This window comes from Vipera ursinii (assembly GCF_947247035.1).
Source record: "Vipera ursinii genome assembly, chromosome: 2".
In the NCBI taxonomy this organism is placed as follows: Eukaryota; Metazoa; Chordata; class Lepidosauria; order Squamata; family Viperidae; genus Vipera; species Vipera ursinii.
Genome location: NC_139513.1, coordinates 25,679,410 through 25,702,290, shown reverse-complemented (window position 1 = coordinate 25,702,290; position 22,881 = coordinate 25,679,410). Strand labels below are relative to the sequence as shown.

At 43.1% G+C, this 22,881-nt stretch overlaps 1 protein-coding gene across 1 annotated transcript in view; it reads left to right on the top strand.

Annotated features, from left to right (window-relative positions):
• Positions 1 to 22,881, top strand: part of GABBR1 (gamma-aminobutyric acid type B receptor subunit 1) — a 47,508-nt gene that overhangs the window by 2,683 nt on the left and 21,944 nt on the right. Inside the window, exons 2-7 of the mRNA XM_083355980.1 lie at positions 4,552 to 4,686; positions 5,105 to 5,275; positions 10,771 to 10,872; positions 19,453 to 19,518; positions 20,241 to 20,432; positions 21,667 to 21,909. Of these exons, the coding sequence (XP_083212106.1) occupies positions 4,552 to 4,686; positions 5,105 to 5,275; positions 10,771 to 10,872; positions 19,453 to 19,518; positions 20,241 to 20,432; positions 21,667 to 21,909 (909 nt within the window). The remainder of the gene's footprint in view (positions 1 to 4,551; positions 4,687 to 5,104; positions 5,276 to 10,770; positions 10,873 to 19,452; positions 19,519 to 20,240; positions 20,433 to 21,666; positions 21,910 to 22,881) is intronic.

The window sequence follows — 22,881 nt, the reverse complement described above, 5'->3', positions numbered from 1 at the left end:
CAAGTGTCTAAATTAGGATCACATGACAGTGGGGATTCTGTGACAGTCGCATGTGTGAGGACCAGTAAGTCACCTTTTTTTTCAGAACAGTCATAATTTCGAATGGCCATTAACTGAACGGTTATCAGTTGAGGACTCCCTGTTTTCTAGAGTAGTGTTCCTCAGCCTTGACAATTTGAATGTGTGGACTTCTGGCTGGGAAATTCTGGGAGTTGATGTCAAGATTGTGAAATGCCACTCTAGAGTTATAGATATGGGTGGATTTTGGTGCAGGTTCTGTGAGGAGAAACAGAGAGGAGCATTCAGCTCCTTTTGAGCCAATGATGATGTGAAATTCCGCATCCTCAGAGCACCAGTTCCTGCCCAAACCAAAATATTCCAAAGTCAGTTGTAAATAGGGTTGAATAGCAAATGTTCCCTAAGCCAGATCTTTCTCTTGAAATATAAACATCCTTGTCAAACACCCTCTCTGCTTCCCAACATTTCACTTTTTTTTAATTCATGTGCCTCCCTCAAGAAAGACTGTACAGAAGAAGATTGTGCAGAGAATCGGCATGGTATTTCCAGGGACCTAGCTTTGGTCATGCCCAATTGTTTTATGTGCTTCCATTACACACTCACATGCTGTGTTCTTTGTCCATTTAGGTCTGCATGCACCATTTCTGATTGATACAATCTTGAGTCGTTCCATTTGCACTCATTGCTCTCTTAATGTGTGTTGGACAACTCCCCTTGTTTGTTAAGTTCTTATTCAATCCTTTGTCCTTTTGCTTTTACCTCTACGTGGTTTTTTTTTCAATATTTCCCCTTATAATCAGCTGTGTTAGATGAGTTCTTGTGCACTGAGCAGCACAATGTGCCGCAAATAATGAATGGAAGAGAAACCGGGGTGCTGTTGTAAAATATTATTTCCTGTGTGGTTTAAGCCTTTTGGAATGTGGGTTCCTTGGTGCTCTCTGAGCTTGGTTGTTTTCTTGCAGACTTCCATTACCAAACTAGGTAAGTGCACTGATAATGTTACCCAGTTTGGTAATGAAAAGTCTGCAAACAAGCAGCCAAACTCAGAGAGCACCAAAGATCCACAGGTCAACCCTGGGCTACAAATATTCTCTTCTGTAGTTTATTTATTTTTTATTTTATTTTAATCCCATTTATATCCCGCCCTTCTCCGAAGACTCAGGGCGGCTTACAAGCTTAGCAGTAGCCTTCATTCTATGTATATCCCTGCTTATTAGGGCTTTTGGGCCCCCCCAAGCAGCATTATTACAAAGTCAGCTTATTGCCCCCAACAATCTGGGTCCTCATTTTACCTACCTCGGAAGGATGGAAGGCTGAGTCAACCTTGAGCCTGGTGGGACAGGAACCTGCACTAATTGCAGGCAGCTGGTGTTACTTAAGGAGGCATTAGCCCACTGCTCCACCACGGCTAGTTGCCTTCTGGAATGTCCTTCAGGCTAGATAACAACGGGGAACGAGCCACGTCTTTTACCCCTAGCTGGAGTGGACTCCTGGTTTTCATCCTCAGTACTGTAACGGCCAATTACATTATGGGTCCTCATGCCACATGTTGCCATAATTGGACCATGTTTTTCTTCCTAAGATTGGAAATGAGCCAGACCATTCCTGCTCTTTCTTGTGGCTTTCCTGAGATACTTTCACTCCCATTGGGTCTACATGTACCTATGGATGGGTGGTCTCACCCTGAGCCTGCCTGTCAATGTGGCCCCGATGGCCGTATGTGGGCAGGATTTCCAAAAGCACCCATCTTAACTTCCTCATTTGCTTCAACTCCTTGCCTTAAAGATTCTTGGGCGGACTTTGGCAACTTGAGGCAGGCCACATTCCTACAAATTTCCCCACACCTGATGCTCAAGTTGAAACCCCTGCAGCTCTTTCCTTTGCCCAGCTGCCCAAGGGCTATCCATATTAGCCCTTCCCCCCCCTCCATCTCATCCTAGGGCAAAAAGCAATGTGGCCCAGTTGCCACCCTCCTGCCCCATTCCCTTGCATTGGAATTTCTATAAACTTTTTTATTACTATTCTTTGCTTCCCTTATCAGACTCTGCTCACATCCATTCCTCTACCCATCAGTCTGTCTGGTCGTCTGTCCCTCCTCCCACACACACACCTCCCTTCCCTGCCCTGTCTGTTCCTGTTTCTCTCTCCCTGTCTTATGCTCTCCTGGGGTTCCCAGTCAACGGCCCCCCCTGCCCCATAGCGTTCCCTTTGTTCCATCCCTATTGAAGCCCGCTCCCTGGTGCTGACAGGTTGCCGTGGCAGCGCCTGCCTGAGGTTTCCATGGAAACTGATCCTCTTTCTTGGGGCGGCGATGCCCTGAATAATTCATCATCCCCTTGTGGAGGCTCACAGCCAGGAACAGGAAGGGGCACATGGTTGTGGGGGGGGGGTTGTAGGAAAAATACAGCAGGAGGGTCTTGGGTGGCACATTTGTTCAAAGATGGACAGAGCAAGGCAGGGGCCAGACAGAATGTGCAGAGTTAGGGAATAGTTGTAGGTAGGCATCCATTGCATGCTCAAGCCCGTTGGAGGTGTGAGGAACCTTTGGATGGCTAGGATGAGAGTAATATTTTTGAGGGTGAAGGTTCATCCTCCGAGCTTGTGGTTGGTTTCTGAACGTTTCGTTACCAGGCTAGGTAACATCTTCAATGCCGCTGACGACGTTACCTAGCCTGGTAACAAAAACAACCACAAGCTCGGAGAACGGACCTTCGCCCTCATCCTACACCCAAGCTATTTGCCAGTGATATTTTTTGCGTGGCCAGAGAGCACATTGGATAAAATGATAGTGCAGAACGGGCAGGGCCATTGTTTTGTGGCAGAGTTGGATCTTTTTTTTTCATTTACTTTTTTGGTTAGGTTAAGCCTACAGTTGGGTGTTTTCCACCAGGAGTCTTCAGACCTGGCCCTTTTATGACTTGTGGACTTCAACTCCCAGAATTCCTCAAGCCAGGCATCCCTGGCTGAGACCAAGACCAAGTTTGAAGTCATGAAAGGGCCAAGTTTGAAGATCTACACATTTTAGGAAACTGCCACCACTTTTAGCAGCTGCGATCTTAGGTGGCTGTGGGGAATCACAGAAGAGAGTCTCAGGTTGCCTATATTCTTCTGCCTTAGTGGGAGGTGAAGTTTCACTAGCCAACTTGGCTCCAACTCCCAACCTCTTAACTGGAGAGTCCTCAGATGATTGGACGTTGAGAAAATGGCCTGGAAAATGGAAGTGCAAGGCGTTTATGAGCTGTTTCCCAGAAAGTGGCACGGGCCTGCTCACAGAGTCACCAGCATCATGTTCAATGCAAGGGAGATTTTACTCCTATCTACAGTCACCATCAGCCTGAGAGGCTTAGCTATGCTATGCCTTATTATGCCTTATGCCTTATTAATGGAAATGCAGGGGAAAGAATGTGGATCGGGTGAACACATTTAGTGTGCTTCTCCACGGGGAAAATTCATCCGTGATATCTATAATAGGTTGGCTTTTTGTTTCTGCGTGTTGGCATATTAAATGGACTGAAGTTGTTTCTGACCAGTAATGTGTCCATGGAAAAGTCATTTCCTTCCTCATGTAACCCCAGTGAATTCCAAGAAAGGTGGGGCCAAGCCAGTTGTTCTCCTCCCTCCCATTCAAACCCAATTCAAACTCCAGGATTGGCATCTTTTAAAATCTGTCAACAAAAATCCAATGAATTACCGATTCCTTCACTACGGTGAAGCCTTCTAACCTAAAGTCGCTTCTAGATGAGATGGATGACACATAAATCTAATAAATAAATGAAATATCTGTGTTTTCCTCATCCTAGGCATCTTGCAAACATGCAAACTTGAATTCTCAGCAGTGGACATACTGGCTGGAAATTCTGAGAACTGAAGTCCATGTTTCTAGGAGAGACCTAGGTTGGTGAAGACTGTCCTAACTGAGTATCTTCATTGTTCAGAAACTAGGGGAGGAAGGGGTATAGTGTGTCTGTGGTAAGCTGGCTCTTTGGAGAAGCCATTTCCTTCCTTGTGCAACCCCAGTGCAATCCAAGAACTCTGGTCTGTCGGTAGTGGCATCATTTCTAGGTCTTGGCAGAGCAGTTGGCAAGTATATGTAAAACGTTTTCTGTTTTTTTTATGGAACAAGGATCACAGGAGGGCAGTGGTCCATTTGTGAGAGGATGGTTCATTGGCAAACCAAATGCTCCATGTTTTTCTCTACCTACTTAACAAATTACATTCTCACTTTGCTACAAAAGCCTTTTCCATTCCATTCTACCCAAATGTACAGGGTCATTTAACTCTTTCTATTATTAATTTTGTCCAAGCTTTACTCTTTCATGTTTCTTCTAGTCCTAGTTTGTAACTTGTTCATTGTTCGGGCTCCATTAGAAGTATTTTATGTACAGCTTCTTGCCTAGCATTTGAAATGAAAATAAACGATTAGGAACAGTACCTTGAGTTTGACCAGAATTCTGAATGAGGGACCATGCACAGGTTGAGATTCTTGGTGAGGAGGTATATCTCTTGTCTCTATCTGTTCCTCACCACCTACAGTGTGAACCTGGTGTGGCCACTAAATTTCTGTATGAGCTTCTCTACAATGACCCCATCAAGATCATCCTTATGCCTGGCTGCAGCAGTGTTTCCACCTTGGTGGCCGAGGCTGCACGGATGTGGAATCTCATTGTGGTAAGCGTCTCTCATATTGATACGTATAGTGATGTTATGGAAGAAGCCAACTTTAATTTTGATCCTGCAAGCTGAAATTTTCAACTTGAAACCCATGAAGAAAATGCTTCAAAGTGAAAAGAGTCAAAGAACTATACCTTTCTTTTAACACCATCTTTCCCCATGTATCTATGATACCATAGACCCTATCTTTCTCCATTATCGTGAATGGAAGAACGTAAAATACGTTGCAAGACTCCATAACCTTGACTGAAGCATCTCTAGATGCCTAGAACAGATGACTTTGATGTTAACCAGACAGATTGGTGTGCTTGCATGAAGGGGCAGAAGGAGAATCTTCATCTCAAAGTTAGCTAAGGAATGATGGGTGTCTCAGTCTTCCTGTCTTTAATAATATGTCCTTCTTCTTCTTTTTCAGTTGTCCTACGGCTCCAGCTCGCCAGCCCTTTCCAACCGCCAGCGTTTCCCCACCTTTTTCCGCACACACCCATCCGCCACACTGCACAATCCCACCCGTGTGCAGCTCTTCAAGAAATGGAGCTGGACGAAGATTGCCACAATACAGCAGACCACAGAGGTGTTTACATCGGTATGGAGCCCAAACCTGAGCATAGACCCCCAGCTTAATCTCTTAGTCATTCTGTAATTTGCAGCAGGTTCCAGAACACTCACTGTTAAATCTTACCCTGATTATAATCCCTGGTTCCCATCCTAACCACAACAGGTTTACAAGTCTAATAAATCACCCTTGCAGTTTGTACGTACAAACTGCATTGTTTCTTCCAGAGGCTCAGTACTGGGCTGATTTCCAAAGAAACCAAGGACAATTCATTGATTAATTACTGCAGTTATATCCCATCTTTTCTTATCAGCTCTCAAGATAATATACATGGGGTCTTTCATTTTATTGCTATAGCAACAGTCCTGTGAGATAGGTTAGTTTAAGAGAGAAGCCGGCTCCATGATTTAGTGAGGACTTAAAGGTATATCTCCTCAGTCCAAGACTAGTAATCACTACACTGTCTGTGTTCATAAATCTCTTCTAAAACTACCACATTCTAACTACTTTCCAGAATTTCAGATAATCAGTCCATTACCTGATACCTGATTCTTTTAATCACAGATGCAGAGTTTTAAAACTAGGGCATTCTTTGTGCAGAATATTTGTTCTGGCAATGGATGGTGCCTTTCTCCTTTATCGAACCTGCTCCGTGCCCTAGTACTGTAATCCATAGCTGGTCTACTCCTGATAACCATTATGGCCTTGAATTACCTCTTTACGTCCCCTACCCCTTTGGTGAATGATGATTCCAATGGAGAAAATTAAAAGAAATAGGCTAGAGACACAATTGCAGTGTAGACAGTTGCATGCCTGACATTATGCCAATCCTTGTTGGCCAGGGGATGTGCACAACGATATTTCACATTTACTGTACGCAATGATCTTTAAAATATCTTGGCAGCAGCCTTTGCTTCATAAAAGCGCTGATTCTGTAACAATTGCCAGTCACCAAAAAAAAAATTGGCAAATCACTTTTTCAGGGCATGCTTTCATTACCATCTAATTATGTAGTTGCTTTAAGTTCCTCTTTTGAGCAATAGAAACTCTCTATAAACTAACTAAATAAATAAAACTGACACAGTCTTCAGCATTTTCAGAATCTCCACACATATTATTTCACAAAAGACAAAACAAATAAACAAAACTCCTTCTCATCTTCCTAGCTCTTGTGGTTCCAAAATAAGATTTTAAAATGGGCAGGCAGTATTTGGTGAGATCTGAAAAGAATGGATCTTAAAGTGGACAGGGAACAAGGACAAGAAAGTATACAAAATGATAAGGAAGGATATAAAAAAAGTACAAAACAGGTGGTGCCTGGCTCAACATTAGCAACTGTGACAGAGATCGAGGTGTCCTAGTGGACCACCATTTAACTAGGAGCCAGCAATGTGCTGCAGCTGCCGAAAAAGCCAATGTAATCCTGGGCTGCATCAACAGAGGGATAGAATCAAGATCATGTTAAGCCAGAGGTGTCAAACTCAATTTCATTGAGGGCCGCATCAGCATTGCGGTTGCCCTCAGGGGGCCGGGTGGGTGTGGCCAGGGTGGGCATGGCCTACTGGGTGGGTGTGGCCAGGGTGGGCATGGCCTACTGGGTGGGCGTGGCCAGCTCTACATCACTGGCATCAAGGGTGCCTATGGGGGCCTGGGCAGGAGTGGGACAGATCGGAGGGTCTCTGGCAGAAGGAGGGTCTCTGGGCCAGGGCCAAGGCAGTGGGGGCCGTTCCCTCACTGTTTCCAGGATGGCTTCACGGGCCACATGAAACCACTTCGCGGGCCGGATCCGGCCCCCAGGCCTTGTGTTTGACATGTCTGTGTTAAGCGATTGTGCTGCTTTATACTGCACTCGTAGGGACACATTTGAAATACTACATCCACTTCTGGTCACCACAATACAAATAAGTTGCTGAAACACTAGAAAATGTGCAGAGAAAAGCAATAAAGACAATTAGGGGATTAGAGGCTAAATTGGATAATGTTGAGGGACCTACTGGTAGATATGTCTACTAGCCTATCGAAGAGAAGGATTAAGGGGGATGTGGTAGCTGTCTTCCAGTACTTGAGAGGCTGTCATAGAGAAGAGGGGATTGATTTATTCTCTTATTCACCTCCTGGTTTTGGGCCGTGTTCTTTTTCATATTTTGCAATATCTCAGCTGATCTTTCCTCTTGTTGCTGTTTGCCACTTGAATTCGTGCTAAAACATTTTGAATCCTTGCAAATCTCAAACTTCTGCAGGGTACCGAATATCCTAGCACAAAGACCCCTATCCCTGAACTGAATGCACACAATTAAGATTAAAGTCTTGCTCCTCGATTGTCTCTGAAGGAAAACCCAGATGAAGTTTAATGCCCTCTCTCTACTTGACGGCATCTCTGTAACTACTACTGTACATAATCTTAATCAGCTTTTGGGTTATTAGCAGTGTTGGCAACCATCCCTTTATCTTACACACAAATGGGGAATTCAAACTTCTGGGTATATGTCCGTAGAAACCCAAAGAAAGCTTTCCTTCAAAATGTCAGGACTAAGATATACTGAAAATGTGCACGGTAGAAATGATTAAAAAGGGGTTTGATCCAGTGTGTGATCTGTGGACCAAACGAAACACTGACTGATTGAGGATTTCACACACAGAGAGCCCCCTCTGTCTCAGAAAATCTGCTCTGGGTATTTGGGGCTCCCCATAACTATGGGGATAGCCTGTAGTTGGAAGAGGAAATGGCAAAAATGGTCCCTTTTCTAGTCTGCTGGCATTCTGGGCAAAACTTCATTCAGGATGGTCCTACCCATGTAGAAGGTGAAACCAGCTCCATATTTATTAAGTAGACTATATAGTATAATGTAATATAGAGAGCCAGTTTGGTGAAGTGGCTGAGGCATCAGGCTAGAAACCAGGTGACTGTGAGTTCTAGTCCTGCCTGAGACCAGGTGACCTTGGGCCAGTCACTCCCTCTCAGCCATAGGAAGAAGGAAGGAAGGGCAAACCACTTCTGTGGGGGGGGGGAACCTTTGCCAAAATTTTTTGCAAGGTCTAGTAGTCCATGCAGTTGCCAGGAATCCAAAGCTGACATGAAGGTGCCCATATATGGTGAAATAACAAGAATGATGCTGTAATTCTCCTTCCACATTTGAGTTTTTTCAGCCTGAAGTTAGACAGATGAGAGGGGGTGGGACAGGTCGGGATGCAAAAAAGGAGGAAATGACAGGAGAAAAAAGTAATGAGTCTCTTAATATGCTTCTAGACTGCTCTCTCTAGCAGAAGATATATTTTCCGCCCCTTTTTCCCCCCCTTACTGAATTTTAATAAATGTCAACGGAGATCTCAGCTGAGGGCTATTTGTCTCAACGATGTCCTAAACAACAATTACAGCTTCCTCTTTCAGAGAAGGGGTGGGGGGGGGGAAGCAAAACCCCACAAATAGCTTCAAGAAAGAAGAGGAGCATTTTCACCAGCTGTTTTCCAACGTGCCGTCACATTTATGCAAATGTGAAACCCCAGATTTATTTTTTACGTGGCCTGTGACAGGCAAGCGGGCTGCAGCCTTGCATCTCTCGTGGTGATATATCGCCACTAGCATCACCGGGGCTAAGCGAGTCTCCTGCTGCCCAGACTTGTTCTTCATTTTTGATTACTCCCAGTCCATCAGAGAAATTAAGGAACTGTGGGTGATCAAAGCAGCTCTAATTAATGCAGACTACGACTGATACAAGCAACATCCCATAACACTTGCACATTGTTGGATATATTATCGTTATCACAGTTATTATTGTATTACCAGAAAGAGAGCGGAACAGAGAGAACAGCACTATTAGAATCACAGTATATGTGACATTTTTCACCTCTTTGAAAAAAAATATTTGACAAAGAACAACAGCTGCTGGACTCCGGACATAAATGTGCTCCTAATCCTACCTGGCAATTGTGAAAGTAATAATATAATGTGTGCTTGAGTTCATGCCAAATATACAAGAGTCCAACCTTAGCTAACCTAGTTGCACTCACCTTTTCCTCCATATATCCCTAATTCTGCTTTGCTTCCTGTTTTTGGTTTGCTTCTTCCTCGGTTTGCCCTTTTACTAAGTAGCATTCAGTCATGCAAATATTCTGTTTACTCATGAAACGTGTTCCTTTGCTTACAGAGAGGCCGTTTCTCATTGGGTCCAAGCGCTTCTATGGGGAAACGGCATAGAAAAAAGAAAAGCTTCTTTGTTTTTTTTTTTATTGAAAAGTTTTACAATACATTTTTCCATAGCATACACCCTCCCTCCCCCTCCCCTCCCTTCCCCCTTACCCTCCCTCCCCCTCCCCCCCCCAACTTCCCAGAGCTGAATACAGGGTATAAACTTTACAAACTAAAGCTAAAATATGCTAACTAACTAAAAAAATAACATATAATTCTAACGCACTTTAACTCCTCTTAAACATAACTATATTATTAACAAATAGCATACCTAATACTACATCACATAATTTAATTTTATTTTAACCTGTATATATTGTACTGTTTTAATTTGCCCTGTAAACCGCCCTGAGTCCCTCGGGAAAAGGGCGGTATATAAATCGAAATGAATGAATGAATGAATGAATGAATGAATGAATGAATGAATGAAATTTTTAGTCCCATATTTATTCTGAATATAATCAATCCATCTTCTCCATTCCACAATGAATCTCTGTTGCGATTGATCTTTCAAATATGCTGAAATCTTTGCCATTTCTGCCAAGTTAGAAACTTTCAAAGTCCATTCTTCTATAGTAGGCAAATCCTCCTCCTTCCAATATTGCGCTACTAAGAGTCTTGCTGCCGTAATTAAATTCAAAGCTTCTTTGTTGTATAGAGTTTGATTCGTTGCATCTATTTTTCCTGAACAGAGAGATGCATGTACATTAGAAAGCACTGAATGTGTTAAAAGAGGCCAAAGTATGTCAAATAATAATATTTGAAACAATTTATTTTGTGTTTGTTCCCTGTGATAGCAAGAATGAAAATAAAATAAAATTGGGAGCTGAATAGTGCAATACAAGAACTCGCTTCTGAGATTTTGACTAGGTATTTTTACACAGCTGTAGATAGGGCTTGTATCTTTTGAGAACAAAGAAACTGAAATTCTAAACTTCTGTCTTCGGCAGGGTCACAAATGCTGAAGATTTTATAAGCGTAAAACTGACGTTGCTATTTCCATGGTTTTTAACCTGTGCATGCAATGGTTTTATGCATTGTGCTAAGCTGCTCTTTGTATAGTCATGTTTTATTGAATAAGTGGTAACTGGGCTGGGTTTCTACCACACTAACCCATAAATCATGGCTTGCAAAACAGAATCACTGGATTCACGTAGTGTGCTGAGCTGCACTGTGATTTGTTTGGGGCGGGAGAGTGGGTTGGCTTATTATTAGCTTAGTAGCATGAGATGCAAACTCAGAATATATATTCTCCTATCTTAATGTAGCTTCTGAAGTACATCTTTGTCCAGGTCCTTATGACTTCATGATTATGATGCCTCCTTCTGCATTCCCACAGACTTTGGATGATCTGGAGGAACGAGTCAAAGAGGCTGGGATTGAAATCACCTTTCGACAGAGCTTCTTCTCTGATCCTACTGTGCCTGTCAAGAATCTCAAGGTATCAGAGTTTGTCTGACTGTCAAGGGAGGACAGGTTGGGACCCACAATTCCTCCATGCAGCCTTCCCTAACCCTGCCACCTTTCACACATAGAGGGATTAAGCTTGCAGAACAGCCCAAGAGTCCGTTAGGGGAGATTGTCCTTCATCCCCAATCGTCAGCTCCATGATTGCATGGGTGAAAGTTGACAACAAAATAATAGACTTTGGGCAGAGTTGTCATGAAACATTTTTGTTGCAAATTGAAAAGCAACATGGACACACTAAGCCTTTGCAAAAGAATTTCCCACAAAACTTGAGCAAATATGTTTGGCCCTGTTACCCTGAAACATCTCAACTTGGGGGCTAAAAGGGAGATAATTCTACATGGATTAATGATTTTGGTGAATAAATTGTTATATTATGTAACCTTGTTCTTTAGAAGTGAACCCATTTATCCATGAACTGTATATAATTAATCATGTCCCATTAAATTAATGCTGGCTGGTATTGTATATGTGTCTGTGTGTGCATGTCTGTATGTGTCTGTGTCTGTGTATCTACCTATCACGTTACTAGTGGACTTCTCGCCTGCGTTAGTGCCTTGTGATCGGCTTTGGAAACATATAAGTAGCTTATCTAAGACTGATTAGCATAAAATAGAGATGGGGGAGAAAGGAACTAAGGTTATCTGATGGGCTAACTGCTAATCTGTCCCCTACATTTGTTGGTATCTTTTTTTTTTAACTGATGCAATTTGATTGGGCAAGCTGCAAGTATGTTTCTGCAATTTGTGAAAATAATTTCGTACAGACTGAATCACATTTTCAAGTGCTACTTATCTTTAGATTTTGGGGGGGATTTAACTTTTGAATGGAATGCAGTGCAATTGATGCAGCCTCTTTGAGAGGCCACTGTCCAGAAAGGCTGTGTTGGAATATTAAATTAAACGAATCATGTAATCATAGAGTTGGGAGGGGATCGAAGTGGTCATCAAAACCAACCCTCTGCACACGGCAAGGTTCCCTACAGCATCTCTGATAGATGATTATCTGATCATTGTTTAAAAAACTCAAGCAGGGGAAGAAACAGTTTCCTACAGTAGCCTATCCCCTGATTGACCTATTCCACTGATAGACCACTCTTACTGTCGATACAGATCGTCCTCAAATAACGTCCACAATTGGGACCAGAATTTCTGTTGTTAAGCAAGGTGGTTGTTAAAATGAATCATGGGCAAATTTATGGCCTTTTTTGCCACAGTTGTTAAGTGAATCACTGCAGTTGTTAAGTAAATCAGGCTTTCCCCGTTGACTTTGCTTGCCGGAAGATGGCTGGGAAAGTTGTAATGGCAATCCCATGACCCAAGGATGCTGCAACCATCGTAAATATGTGCCAGTTGCCATGCACCCAAATGTTGATTACACGACTCTGGAGATGCTACAGTTATTAAATCACTTTTTTCAGTGCTGTTGTAGCTTTGAACGGTCGCTAAACCAATGGCTGCGAGTTAAGGACTACTGTAAGTTCTTCCTAATGACCTGTGAAAGCCATTTTGATTTATTGCTTAAGACAACAGATTAGAAATCAGGAGACGGTGATTCCTAGCACTGCCTTAGGCACGAGGTAAGCTTGTGTGAGTCTGTCTGCTCAGCCCTAGGTAGAAGGAAGAGGCAAGGGCAAATCGCTCCTGAAATATTACCAAGAAAACAGCAGGAATAGCCTAGCCTAGCCGCTGTCACCAGGGTCAAAACTGACTCAAAGGCACTAAAATGGCAGATGGTTGATGATAGATAGATAGATAGATAGATAGATAGATAGATAGATAGATAGATAGATAGATAGACAGATAAGATAGATATGATAGCTATGATAAATAAATATGATAGATAGATAAGATTAGATAGATAGATATACAGACAGACAGACAGACAGACAGACAGATAAGATAGATATGATAGCTATGATAAATAAATATGATAGATAAGATTAGATAGATAGATAGATAGATAGATAGATAGATAGATAGATAGATAGATAGATAGATATACAGACAGACAGACAGACAGACAGATAAGATAGATATGATAGCTATGATAAATAAATATGATAGATAAGATTAGATAGATAGATAGATAGACAGACAGACAGACAGACAGATAAGATAGATATGATAGCTATGATAAATAAATATGATAGATAAGATTAGATAGATAGATAGATAGACAGACAGACAGACAGACAGATAAGATAGATATGATAGCTATGATAAATAAATATGATAGATAAGATTAGATAGATAGATAGATAGATAGATAGATATGATACAGATATGATAGCTATGATAGCTATGATAGATAGATAAGATTAGATAGACAGATAGATACAGATATGATACAGATATGGTAGATATGATAGATAGATAGATAGATAGATAGATAGATAGATAGATAGATAGATAGATAGATATGAGCCTTGGTGGAGCAGTGGGCTAATGCCTCCTTAAGTAACACCAGCTGCCTGCAGTTAATGTAGGTTCGCATCCCACCAGGCTCAAGGTTGACTCAGCCTTCCATCCTTCCGAGGTAGGTAAAATGAGGACCCAGATTGTTGGGGGCAATAAGCTGACTTTGTAAAAATGCCGCTGGGGGGGGGGGAAAGCCCTAATAAGCAGGCATATACATAGAATGAAGGCTACTGCTAAGCACATTGATTTGTGCTTTAGATTGTAAGCTGCCCTGAGTCTTTGGAGAAGGGCGGGATATAAATGGGATTAAAATTAAAATTAAAAAATATATGATAGATAAGTTAGATATGATACATATGATAGCTAGATATAGATAGCTAGAGATATGATAGCTAGATATAGATAGCTAGATATAGATATGATAGGTAAGATTAGATAGATATGATAGATATAATAGCTATGATAGATAGATATGATAAGTAGATAGATATGATACATATGATAGCTAGATATAGATAGCTAGAGATATGATAGCTAGATATGATAGCTAGATATAGATATGATAGATAAGATTAGATAGATATGATAGATAGATATGATAGCTTTGACAGATAGCTATGATAAATATGATAGATAAGATTAGATAGATATGATAGAAAAGATATATATAGATAGATAGATAGATAGATAGATAGATAGAGAGAGAGAGAGAGAGAGAGAGAGATAAGATAGATAGATAGACAGACAGACAGACATGATAGGTAGGTAGATAGACAGATAGAGATGATAGATAGATAGACAGACAGACAGTCAATCTATATCTACCTATTTGAATTTTCATCCCACTACAGGTAGTCCTCCACTTACAACCATTCATTTAGTAACAATACTGGAAAAAGTGACTTATGACCACTTTCCACATTTACGAACATTGCAGGATCCCCACGACCACAGGATCAGAATTCAGCCATTTGGCAGCTTCGGATGTATTTATGACGGTTGCAGTGTCCCGGGCTCATGCGATCATCTTTTGTGACTTGCTGGCAAGCAATGTCAAATGGGGAGGCCAGATTCATTTAACAACTGTGTTACTATCTTGACAACTGTGGTGATTCTCTTAACACCTGTGGCAAGAAAGGTCATAAAATGGGGCAAAACTTACTTAACAAATGTCTCCCTTAGCAACAGAAATTTTGGTCTCATTTCTGGTGGTAAGTTGGGGACTACCTGTAGTTCTACTTTTAATCCTTGGAGCAAGTAAAAAATAAGTCCAAACCCTCTACAGCCCTTCAGCTATCCTGTCCCCTCTCAGTTCCTCCCTTCCGCAAACTGAACGTAGCTCGGTCTTTCAGCTATTCCTCATAGGACGTGGCTTCCAGTCCTTGGTAGCCCTTCTCTGGACTTGCTCCAATTTATCAATGTCCTTTTGAAACTGAGATGTGTGGTCTGACCAAGGCAGAACAGAACAGATAATTATTACCTCCTGCGATCTGGATGCTCTTCAAGAAGCCGTTGGCATTTGTTGCAGCTGCCTCGGGGTCGTTCCGGGGAAGTCGTATAGGGTTGTCTCCTAAATGAGAAATCCCTTTATGATCTTTTCCCTCTGTTAACCTTTCCAGCAGAAAAACAAGCGAGGCCCCCTGGCCTGCATCCAGCAGTGTAGCTTCCACCCTCCCTGGATCATAATTGCTGTGGGCTCCCAAACAGGACAGATTCATCACAGCCGGTTTAGCCGCCCGCTGTAGCGAGAAAGGCAGCTATCACTGCGATTCTGTTGTCCTAATGGCAGCTGCCAATCTCTGAACTAAGAGACCGGCAGATTCTCCTCCTTCTGATGGTTGCTACTCGGGAAGGAGGTGATGCCTCTGGAATGAGTGCACCCAAATGCCATCTCAGTGGCAGCACTTAACCTTTTTATGGATTCTTTAAAAAGCGGAGCAAAGTTATGAGGAACATAAGCTGGTAGCACTCAAATGGCTGTGACCCACCTCCTTTCCTAAATGACTGCCTTTGTTCCTACGGAAGGAAATATGCCCCACTCAGTTTGCCCCATGCTGGTTGGGGAATTCTGGGAGTTGAAGTGCACCCATCATAAAGTTGCCAAGTCATTATAGGCACCGCAGAACCTTTCCCCCACTTAGTGGAAGCTATAATGCAGGGCTTTTCAACCAGTGGTACGGGTACCACCTGTGGTACATTGGCACCTGGCAGGTTGTTCGTGACCATCCTAGAAAAGTAGCGGGGGAGGGGAATGGCAGCACCACACAAGCCTGGGTGAGAGACGGCTGGAGCTGCAAGGCTGTCAGGGCTCAGTGGAAGCGCCAAGGTCAGCGCCAGGCTCCAGCTGGAGCTCGGCACTGATCCTGGCACTTCTGAGCCCAGAAGCAGCACCAATCAGCTGGAATGTTGCAGCATCTCCAGGGTCTTGTGATTTACATTCAGATGCTTGGCAACTGATTCCTATTTATGATGGCCACAGTGTCCCAGGGTCATGTGAAGTGACCAAAACCTGCTGCAACCACCCAGCAGAGGGGGGGGGGAATAAAAACCAAACACTCCCTCCACCCAACCCCCACTGCCAATCCTCAACAGAAATGCTCACAACAATGAAAACCTCGGACAGGAGGAAGAGCGCTGCTGGGCGGGCAGGTGTCTTGCTCAGCTGTGGCTTGGGGCGGTACTTTTTTCAGTGCCATTGTAACTTCGAACAGTCACTAAGCGAACTCTTGTAGGTCGAGGACTGCCTGTACTTCATCACTTTTTTCCTCTTTTTTTTTTTTTGGTCATCACGTTTTTGACACCTTGCTAGGCAACTGGTGGTACTCGGATGTTGCCATATCCTAAAAGTGGTACCATGGGTGAAAAGGTTGAACAGCCCTGACTTAGTGGAAGCTGTAATGGGGCCAGAAAACCTGGGCCCTGTGCTTCTCTTCCCAATTTCAAGAAGAGCCCAGTCGCAACAGGTACTTCCCACGTCTAAGAATCTAATGGCCCCGTTCAGCAGCGTGCATTAATAATTTATGGCACAAAATGACAGATTTGTCAGACCTGGCTCTGCCAAAAAGAAAACAAGGAGCTAGGTGCGGGCTTCCCCAAGCGCCTTGTCTGCTTCAAAAAAACGCACAAATTCCCAGCTAAGCTGTTCTGACACAGAGTACACCGCCTGATTAACCGTAAGTTCAGGACAGACAAAAAGAAGAATGTTTTCATGCAATGAATAATTAAGTCAGAAATATGTGCCTCGACTGTACAGTGGCTGCTTTTTAAGAGGTCTGAACAAATTAAGCACAGTGGCCGATTGAGATACGGGAGCAGAGGAAAGGGAAGGGAAGGGAAGGGAAGGAAGGGGAGGGGAGGGGAGGGGAGGGGAGAGGAGAGGAGACATCTATCCCACAGCTTCCTCCTTCAATTTAGGGCTTTTCAGATATGATATATTTAACCCTCTGTTGGCCTTACTGGCTGAGGATTATGGTAATTAGGACCAGTCCTTTTTTTGTAAAAGAAAAAGGTGCCAAAACTCACACACATCATACAACCCGCCTTGCCTACCCTACAAGGTTCCATCCAAAAAAGGTGCCGGAACTCCGTTCTGAGCGTTCTATGAGAAAAAAAGCCCTGGTTAGGACCCAGCACAGAAAAACAACGACACCAAGTTGGGGAAGGCTGGCCTGTAGCTTGATTCCACAGGTTTCTGAGTTACTTTTTACTAATTGTTCTACTATCTGTTGGAATTTTGTCATTTTAATACCTGCTTGTCTATCTATCATCCACGTATAGACCAATATAACAAAAGAGAGTAATAATGACTTCCGGAAGCCTTAGCAAAATAACCCAGTCCCCAAATAAAGCAAAACGCATTTCCATTTACCCATCTGAGCTAATAGAAAACAGAAACTATAGTTACGGCTGCACTTAACCATATCTGGAGGTGATCTTTCCCTCTGTGTGCATGAAAGGGATAAAATGGTGCTTATGCCGTGAGGCTCAAGAGGTAATTGCAGTTGCTGGTGTGTGGGTGTGTACCTGTGTGCATGCAGTGTTTCTGTCCTCGATTAGCTGATTGGCAGGTTACATTCTTGGGACTGGTTAAGATTTGGGAATTAATGGTCTGAAAGGGTGAATCTTCAACTATGGGAAGGTGCAGTGGGGAATATCTTTCTTGCAGTGTTCTAAATGGCGTTTATATGATTTCAGTCTATTTAATGGAAGCACGATATGCAGTTAAGTATATTGGATAGTACAGGTAGTCCTTGATTTACAACCACAATTGGAACTAGAATTGCTTTGTTGCTAAGCAAGGCAGTTGTCAAGTGAGCCATGCCATCACTATAATTGTTAAGTGAATCATGCAGATATTAAGCAAATTCAGCCTCCCCCCCCCCATTGACTTTGTTTGCCAGCTGGGAAGGTTGCAAGTGGTGATCAGGAGGCTCCGGGATGATGACATCATCATATGTATATGCTGATTGCCAAGCACTCGATCATGTGACTGTGAGGATGCTGTGACGGTCATAAGTGCAAGGACTGGTTGTGTTGTGATTCAGGGTCATCCTGTGGGTTCGGCAGTTGGGTCGGACGACTCAGAGGAGGAGGAGGGGGGTGTTGAAGACCTTGCTGAGGGGGTTGAAGATCTTGCTGATGATAGCCCTCAGCCAGACCCCTCCCACTTGGTCACCACAGAGACCCAGCTGTGTGAGCCTGACAGTGTGGATGAAGATGACCCACAGCTGGCCCTGTTCAAGGACGCCCGACGCAGGAGGCAGTCAATTAGGAGTAAACAGGAAGGCAATGGGGCTTCTCGGAAGGAGGCAGAGAGAAGCCACGCCCTGAACTCTATATAAGGGGAATGTGTGGGGAGGGCTGGTTTGCTGAAGGCAACCGCTCGGATGGTTCATGCTTCTTAAAGCTCCGGTTTCTTGGTTCGTGTCTTGTTTGTTTTTGTAGCTATAAATTTGGCAGGCGTAGTTCCAGCCTCTTGCCGTTTGTGGAGGGGTTGTCCCTGCCTTTTCTGCAGGGCCGGTAGCAGGCTGGTACAGAACAGGTTGGAACTCCCTGTTTTCAGTGACGTCCTAACTTTGAACAGTCGATAAATGAATGGTTATAAGTTGAAAACTAGCTGTGTGTTGGATAGTAATGAATATGAACAGACATGCAATCATGTATATATGTACACATATACGTTTCACGAAAACATGAGTGATTCCCACCATCAGCATCATTTAGATAGAATAGAGCTGGAAGGGACCTTGGAGGTCTTCTAGTCCAGCCCCCTGCTCACGCAGGAGAACCTATACCATCTCAGACAGGTGAATGTCCGGTCTTTTCTTTAAAAACTCCAGTGATGGAGCACCCATGATTTCTGGAGGCAAGCTGTTCCATTGATCAATTGTTCTTACTGCCAGGAAGTTTCTCCTTATTTCCAGGTTGGATTGCCCTCTGAGGAGCTTCTTATTCTGCCCTCAGGTGCTGTGGAGAATAAATTGATGCCTTCTTCCCAGTGACAACCCTTTTAAGTATTGGAAGTCTGTAATCAGGTCTCCCCTAAATCTTCCCCTTTTTAGGCTAAACACGCCTAGTTCCCTTAGCCGTTCATCATATGATTTTGCTTCCAGACCCTTTATCAACTTTATTGCAGTCTTTCTAGGGCAGGTGTGTTCAAACCTGGCCCTTTTATGACTTGTGGACTTCAACTCCCAGAATTCCTCAGTTGATTGTCCTCACTGTCAGGACGTTTCTCCTTAGTTCCAGGTTGCTTCTCTCTTTGATTAGTTTCCAACCATTGTTTATTGTCCTTCCCTCTGGTGAACAACCTGACCTCCCTCTGCCTTGTGGCAGCCCCTCAGATACTGGAACACTACTGTCGCATCTCCCCTATTTCTTCTTTTCTTTAGACTAGCTAAACCCAAGTCCTGCAGCCGTTCTTAGTATGTTTTAGCCTCCAAGCCCTTGATCATCTTAGTTGCTCTTCTCTGAAGTTTTTCCAAACTCTCAACATGTTTTTTGTGATAAGGTCACCAAAATTGGCTGCAATATTCCAGGTGTGGTCTTATTAGGGTTTTATAAAGCGGTAATAAACTTGACTTGTCTCTGGCAAAGTCCTCTGGTCATCTGATTCCACTTTTTTCCCTTTTCAGCGCCAGGATGCTCGCATTATTGTTGGGCTGTTTTACGAGACTGAGGCACGAAAGGTTTTCTGTGAGGTGGGTACACGGGGTTCTCTGAGCGGAACAGAGAATACAGATAAAATGTTTTCCTAGCTCCATTCTGCTTCGGCTTCTGGAAAATTAGCATTAGTGTATATGATGATGGCACTAATTTGATGAACTGTTGCATTGCCTTGTGCTCCGGGGCTGCTGTATATGTGTTCGGCTTTGTTTCTTTCCAGTACTTAAAGGTAAAAGGTAAAGGTTCCCCCGCACATACGTGCTAGTCGTTTCCGATTCTAGGGGCCGATGCTCATCTCCATTTCAAAGCTGAAGAGCCAGCACTTGTCCGAGGACGTCTCCCTGGTCATGTGGCCGGCATGACTAGACGCCAAAGGCGCACGGAACGCTGTTACCTTCCCACCGTAGTGGTCCCTATTTTTCTACTTGCATTTTTTACGTGCTTTCGAACTGCTAGGTTGGCAGAAGCTGGGACACGTAACAGGCGCTCACTCTGTTACGCGGCACTCGGGATTCGACCCACCAAACTGCCGACCTTCTGATAGACAAGCTCAGCATCCTAACCCACTGAGCCACCACGTCCCTTTCCAGTGCTTAGTGCATAGCAAATCTCCCCACACTTTCTTTCCGCCTACCTGTATGTATTCAATGAAACCCTTTCTGTACTGTAGTGGTGTGATCTCCTACTGCCTGGAAATGTGGCTTCCTCTGGTTTGCGAGTTTACCTTCTTTTATTCCTCCTTTGTGAATGGTGGCAGGTATATAAGGAGCGTTTGTTTGGAAAGAAATACGTCTGGTTCCTGATTGGCTGGTATGCTGACAACTGGTTCCGCATCAAGGACGCAAACATTAATTGCACGGAGGAAGAGATGAGGGAGGCGGTGGAGGGACACATCACCACGGAGATCGTCATGCTGAACCCAGAAAACACCCGCAGCATTTCTAATATGGTGAGGAAGAGCCGCAGCAGGCAAGGAACACGGCCATGTCTTTCAAAAATGAAAACCCAGTTAATCCGCGGTAGCCAAAATCAGAAGAAGGCCTAACAGTGCCTTTTTAGTGGAATACATTCTCTTAAAAGACATAAGCACCTGGTCTCCCCCCCCTGCTCTCTTCTTCTCTGACCTCATCTTTAATTTAAATCTTGCATCGATTTTCCCACCCTGTGCATTTGATGAAGTGAGCTGTAATTCAAAAAAGCTTAGGCGTGCCAGACTCCTCCTGATTTTTAAAACAGACCTGCAAATTTATTTGGGAATGATATTCCTTGTTTTGGACCTGTTCGCTCTACAGATGATTTGGCATTATAAGACATGTGCTGCATCCGATGGCATGCTGACTGCATGTAAAATAATTACATATTTTATTTTACTACAGATCATTAATCAAAATTGTATACATTGGCAGGAGATCTTTTTTTAATATTGTTCAAGTTAAGCAAATGCATTCCCCCCCCAAAGTTGCTCCTTGATTTTATTAAAAAAGAAAATAAAATTGTTTCATGAAATGTTCCTTCCCATTTAAAAAGAGTTGAATCACCGTATAAAGTAATATTTCTAATTCGATTAAAATTAGAGTCCAGAGTTTTCTCTTGAGTAGCTGAACAGTTATTGATTTCTCTAATAAGATTAATTCTCCTTTTTAGATTAATTCTCCTTTTAGAAAACCATACATTCTTTTGCATTTAATTATGAAACCAACTACAATAAATCTGAATCAATATTATTCTCAAACTTTTTTACAGCAAGATTTCTGTTTTTAATCTGTTTATAAACCATTTAATAATACTAAGAACATAATCTCAGAGCAGCATACAATAAAAATTAAATAAAAACATTAAAAATACAAAATATAATAACAATAAAAATAATATGCTAGAATTAAAATCATGCAAAGAATTTTTAAACCCATCTAAATGGAACAAGGCATTCTGTCAGAAAACCCTGGGTAAAGAGGAAAGTTTATAAAAGCATCAAAACCACAGAGCAATTATATTACCCAATATAATATTTTACTGCTTTGCAAATATAAAATATTTTACATATTTTATGGAAGTATTAAATCCTGTTTATTTATAAAAGTTGCATGTCACTTTTTGCTGTTTCTTTTTCTTTATTAAAACAATCCCAATATTTATCAATTTCTGCAACAAGGAAGAATGTTGTTTTTCTTGGTTCCCTACAGACATCACAGGAATTCATTGAGAAACTGACAAAGCGCGTAGAGAAATCTCCGGAAGAGACTGGGGGTTTCCAGGAAGCCCCATTGGCTTATGATGCCATCTGGGCACTAGCCCTTGCGTTGAACAAGACCTCAGCTGAATTGGTAAAGAAAGGGCTGCGTCTTGAAGATTTCAATTACAACAACCAAACCATTACAGACGAGATCTACCGAGCACTCAACTCTTCAGCTTTTGAGGGGGTCTCGGTGAGTGATCCCTTGAAACCGATCTTTTGAGGGCAGGAAATCTGGTGTGCAGAATATTCAGGATCTATCCATAGGCAAGTCTGTCAAAATTCTGGGTCATCTAGTAAGATTATTTTGAGGAAGATCAAAAATCCTGCCTTCTCCTTCCAAGCCTATTTGAATTTTTAGAGCTTTTGGTTTTAAAGGTAGTAGTAATAGGTTGTCAAGAAACACTGATGGGAGGGAAAAAAGAAATATATACAGAAGTATTAGTACAGGATGGGGGCATGATGGGCTAGTGCAGGGGTCCGCAACCTATGGTCCGCTGCCCGGGAGTGGGCCGTGGGCTCTTGGCCAGCGGGCTGCGGAAACAGCTGGCCCGTGCGCACGCACGCATGGACGCGCATTTCCGCCCCAATCATGCTAGGGCCCATGGCCCATTTGTGCATGCGTGTGGGTGTGAAAGGGGATGCTAGCATGAGGGTGGGTGTCTGCAGCCCATTCGCGCATGCTCAGCTAGCCCAGTTGGTTTGCGCAGCTGTTCACGCATGCACGAATGGGGCTGCTGGAGCCGCGCCAGTGTACATGACCCTGTGCGCATGGCACCAATTTTACACTTGATTTCCTTTCCTCCGTTCCTTGAGCCCGGAAAGGTTGGGGACCTCTGGCCTAGTAGTTAAGACCCTGGACTTGTTGACCAAAAGGTTGGCAGTTTGAGATCTAAGTACCACATGATGGAGTGAACTAACCTAGCAGTTGAAAAGTATGCAAAATGCAAGTAGATCAATAGGTACCACTTTGGTGGGAAAGTAACACCTCGGCGTATAGTCTTGCTGGCCAAATGACCACAGAAGCTTCTTCAGACAACAATGGTTTCCTTGGCTAAGAAGCGGAGATGAACACTGCCCCCTAGAGTCAGATACAATTGGACAGGGGAAACTTTTACCTTTACCTTTTATTGATACAGGACATATAATACTAAGGAAAAAGTCA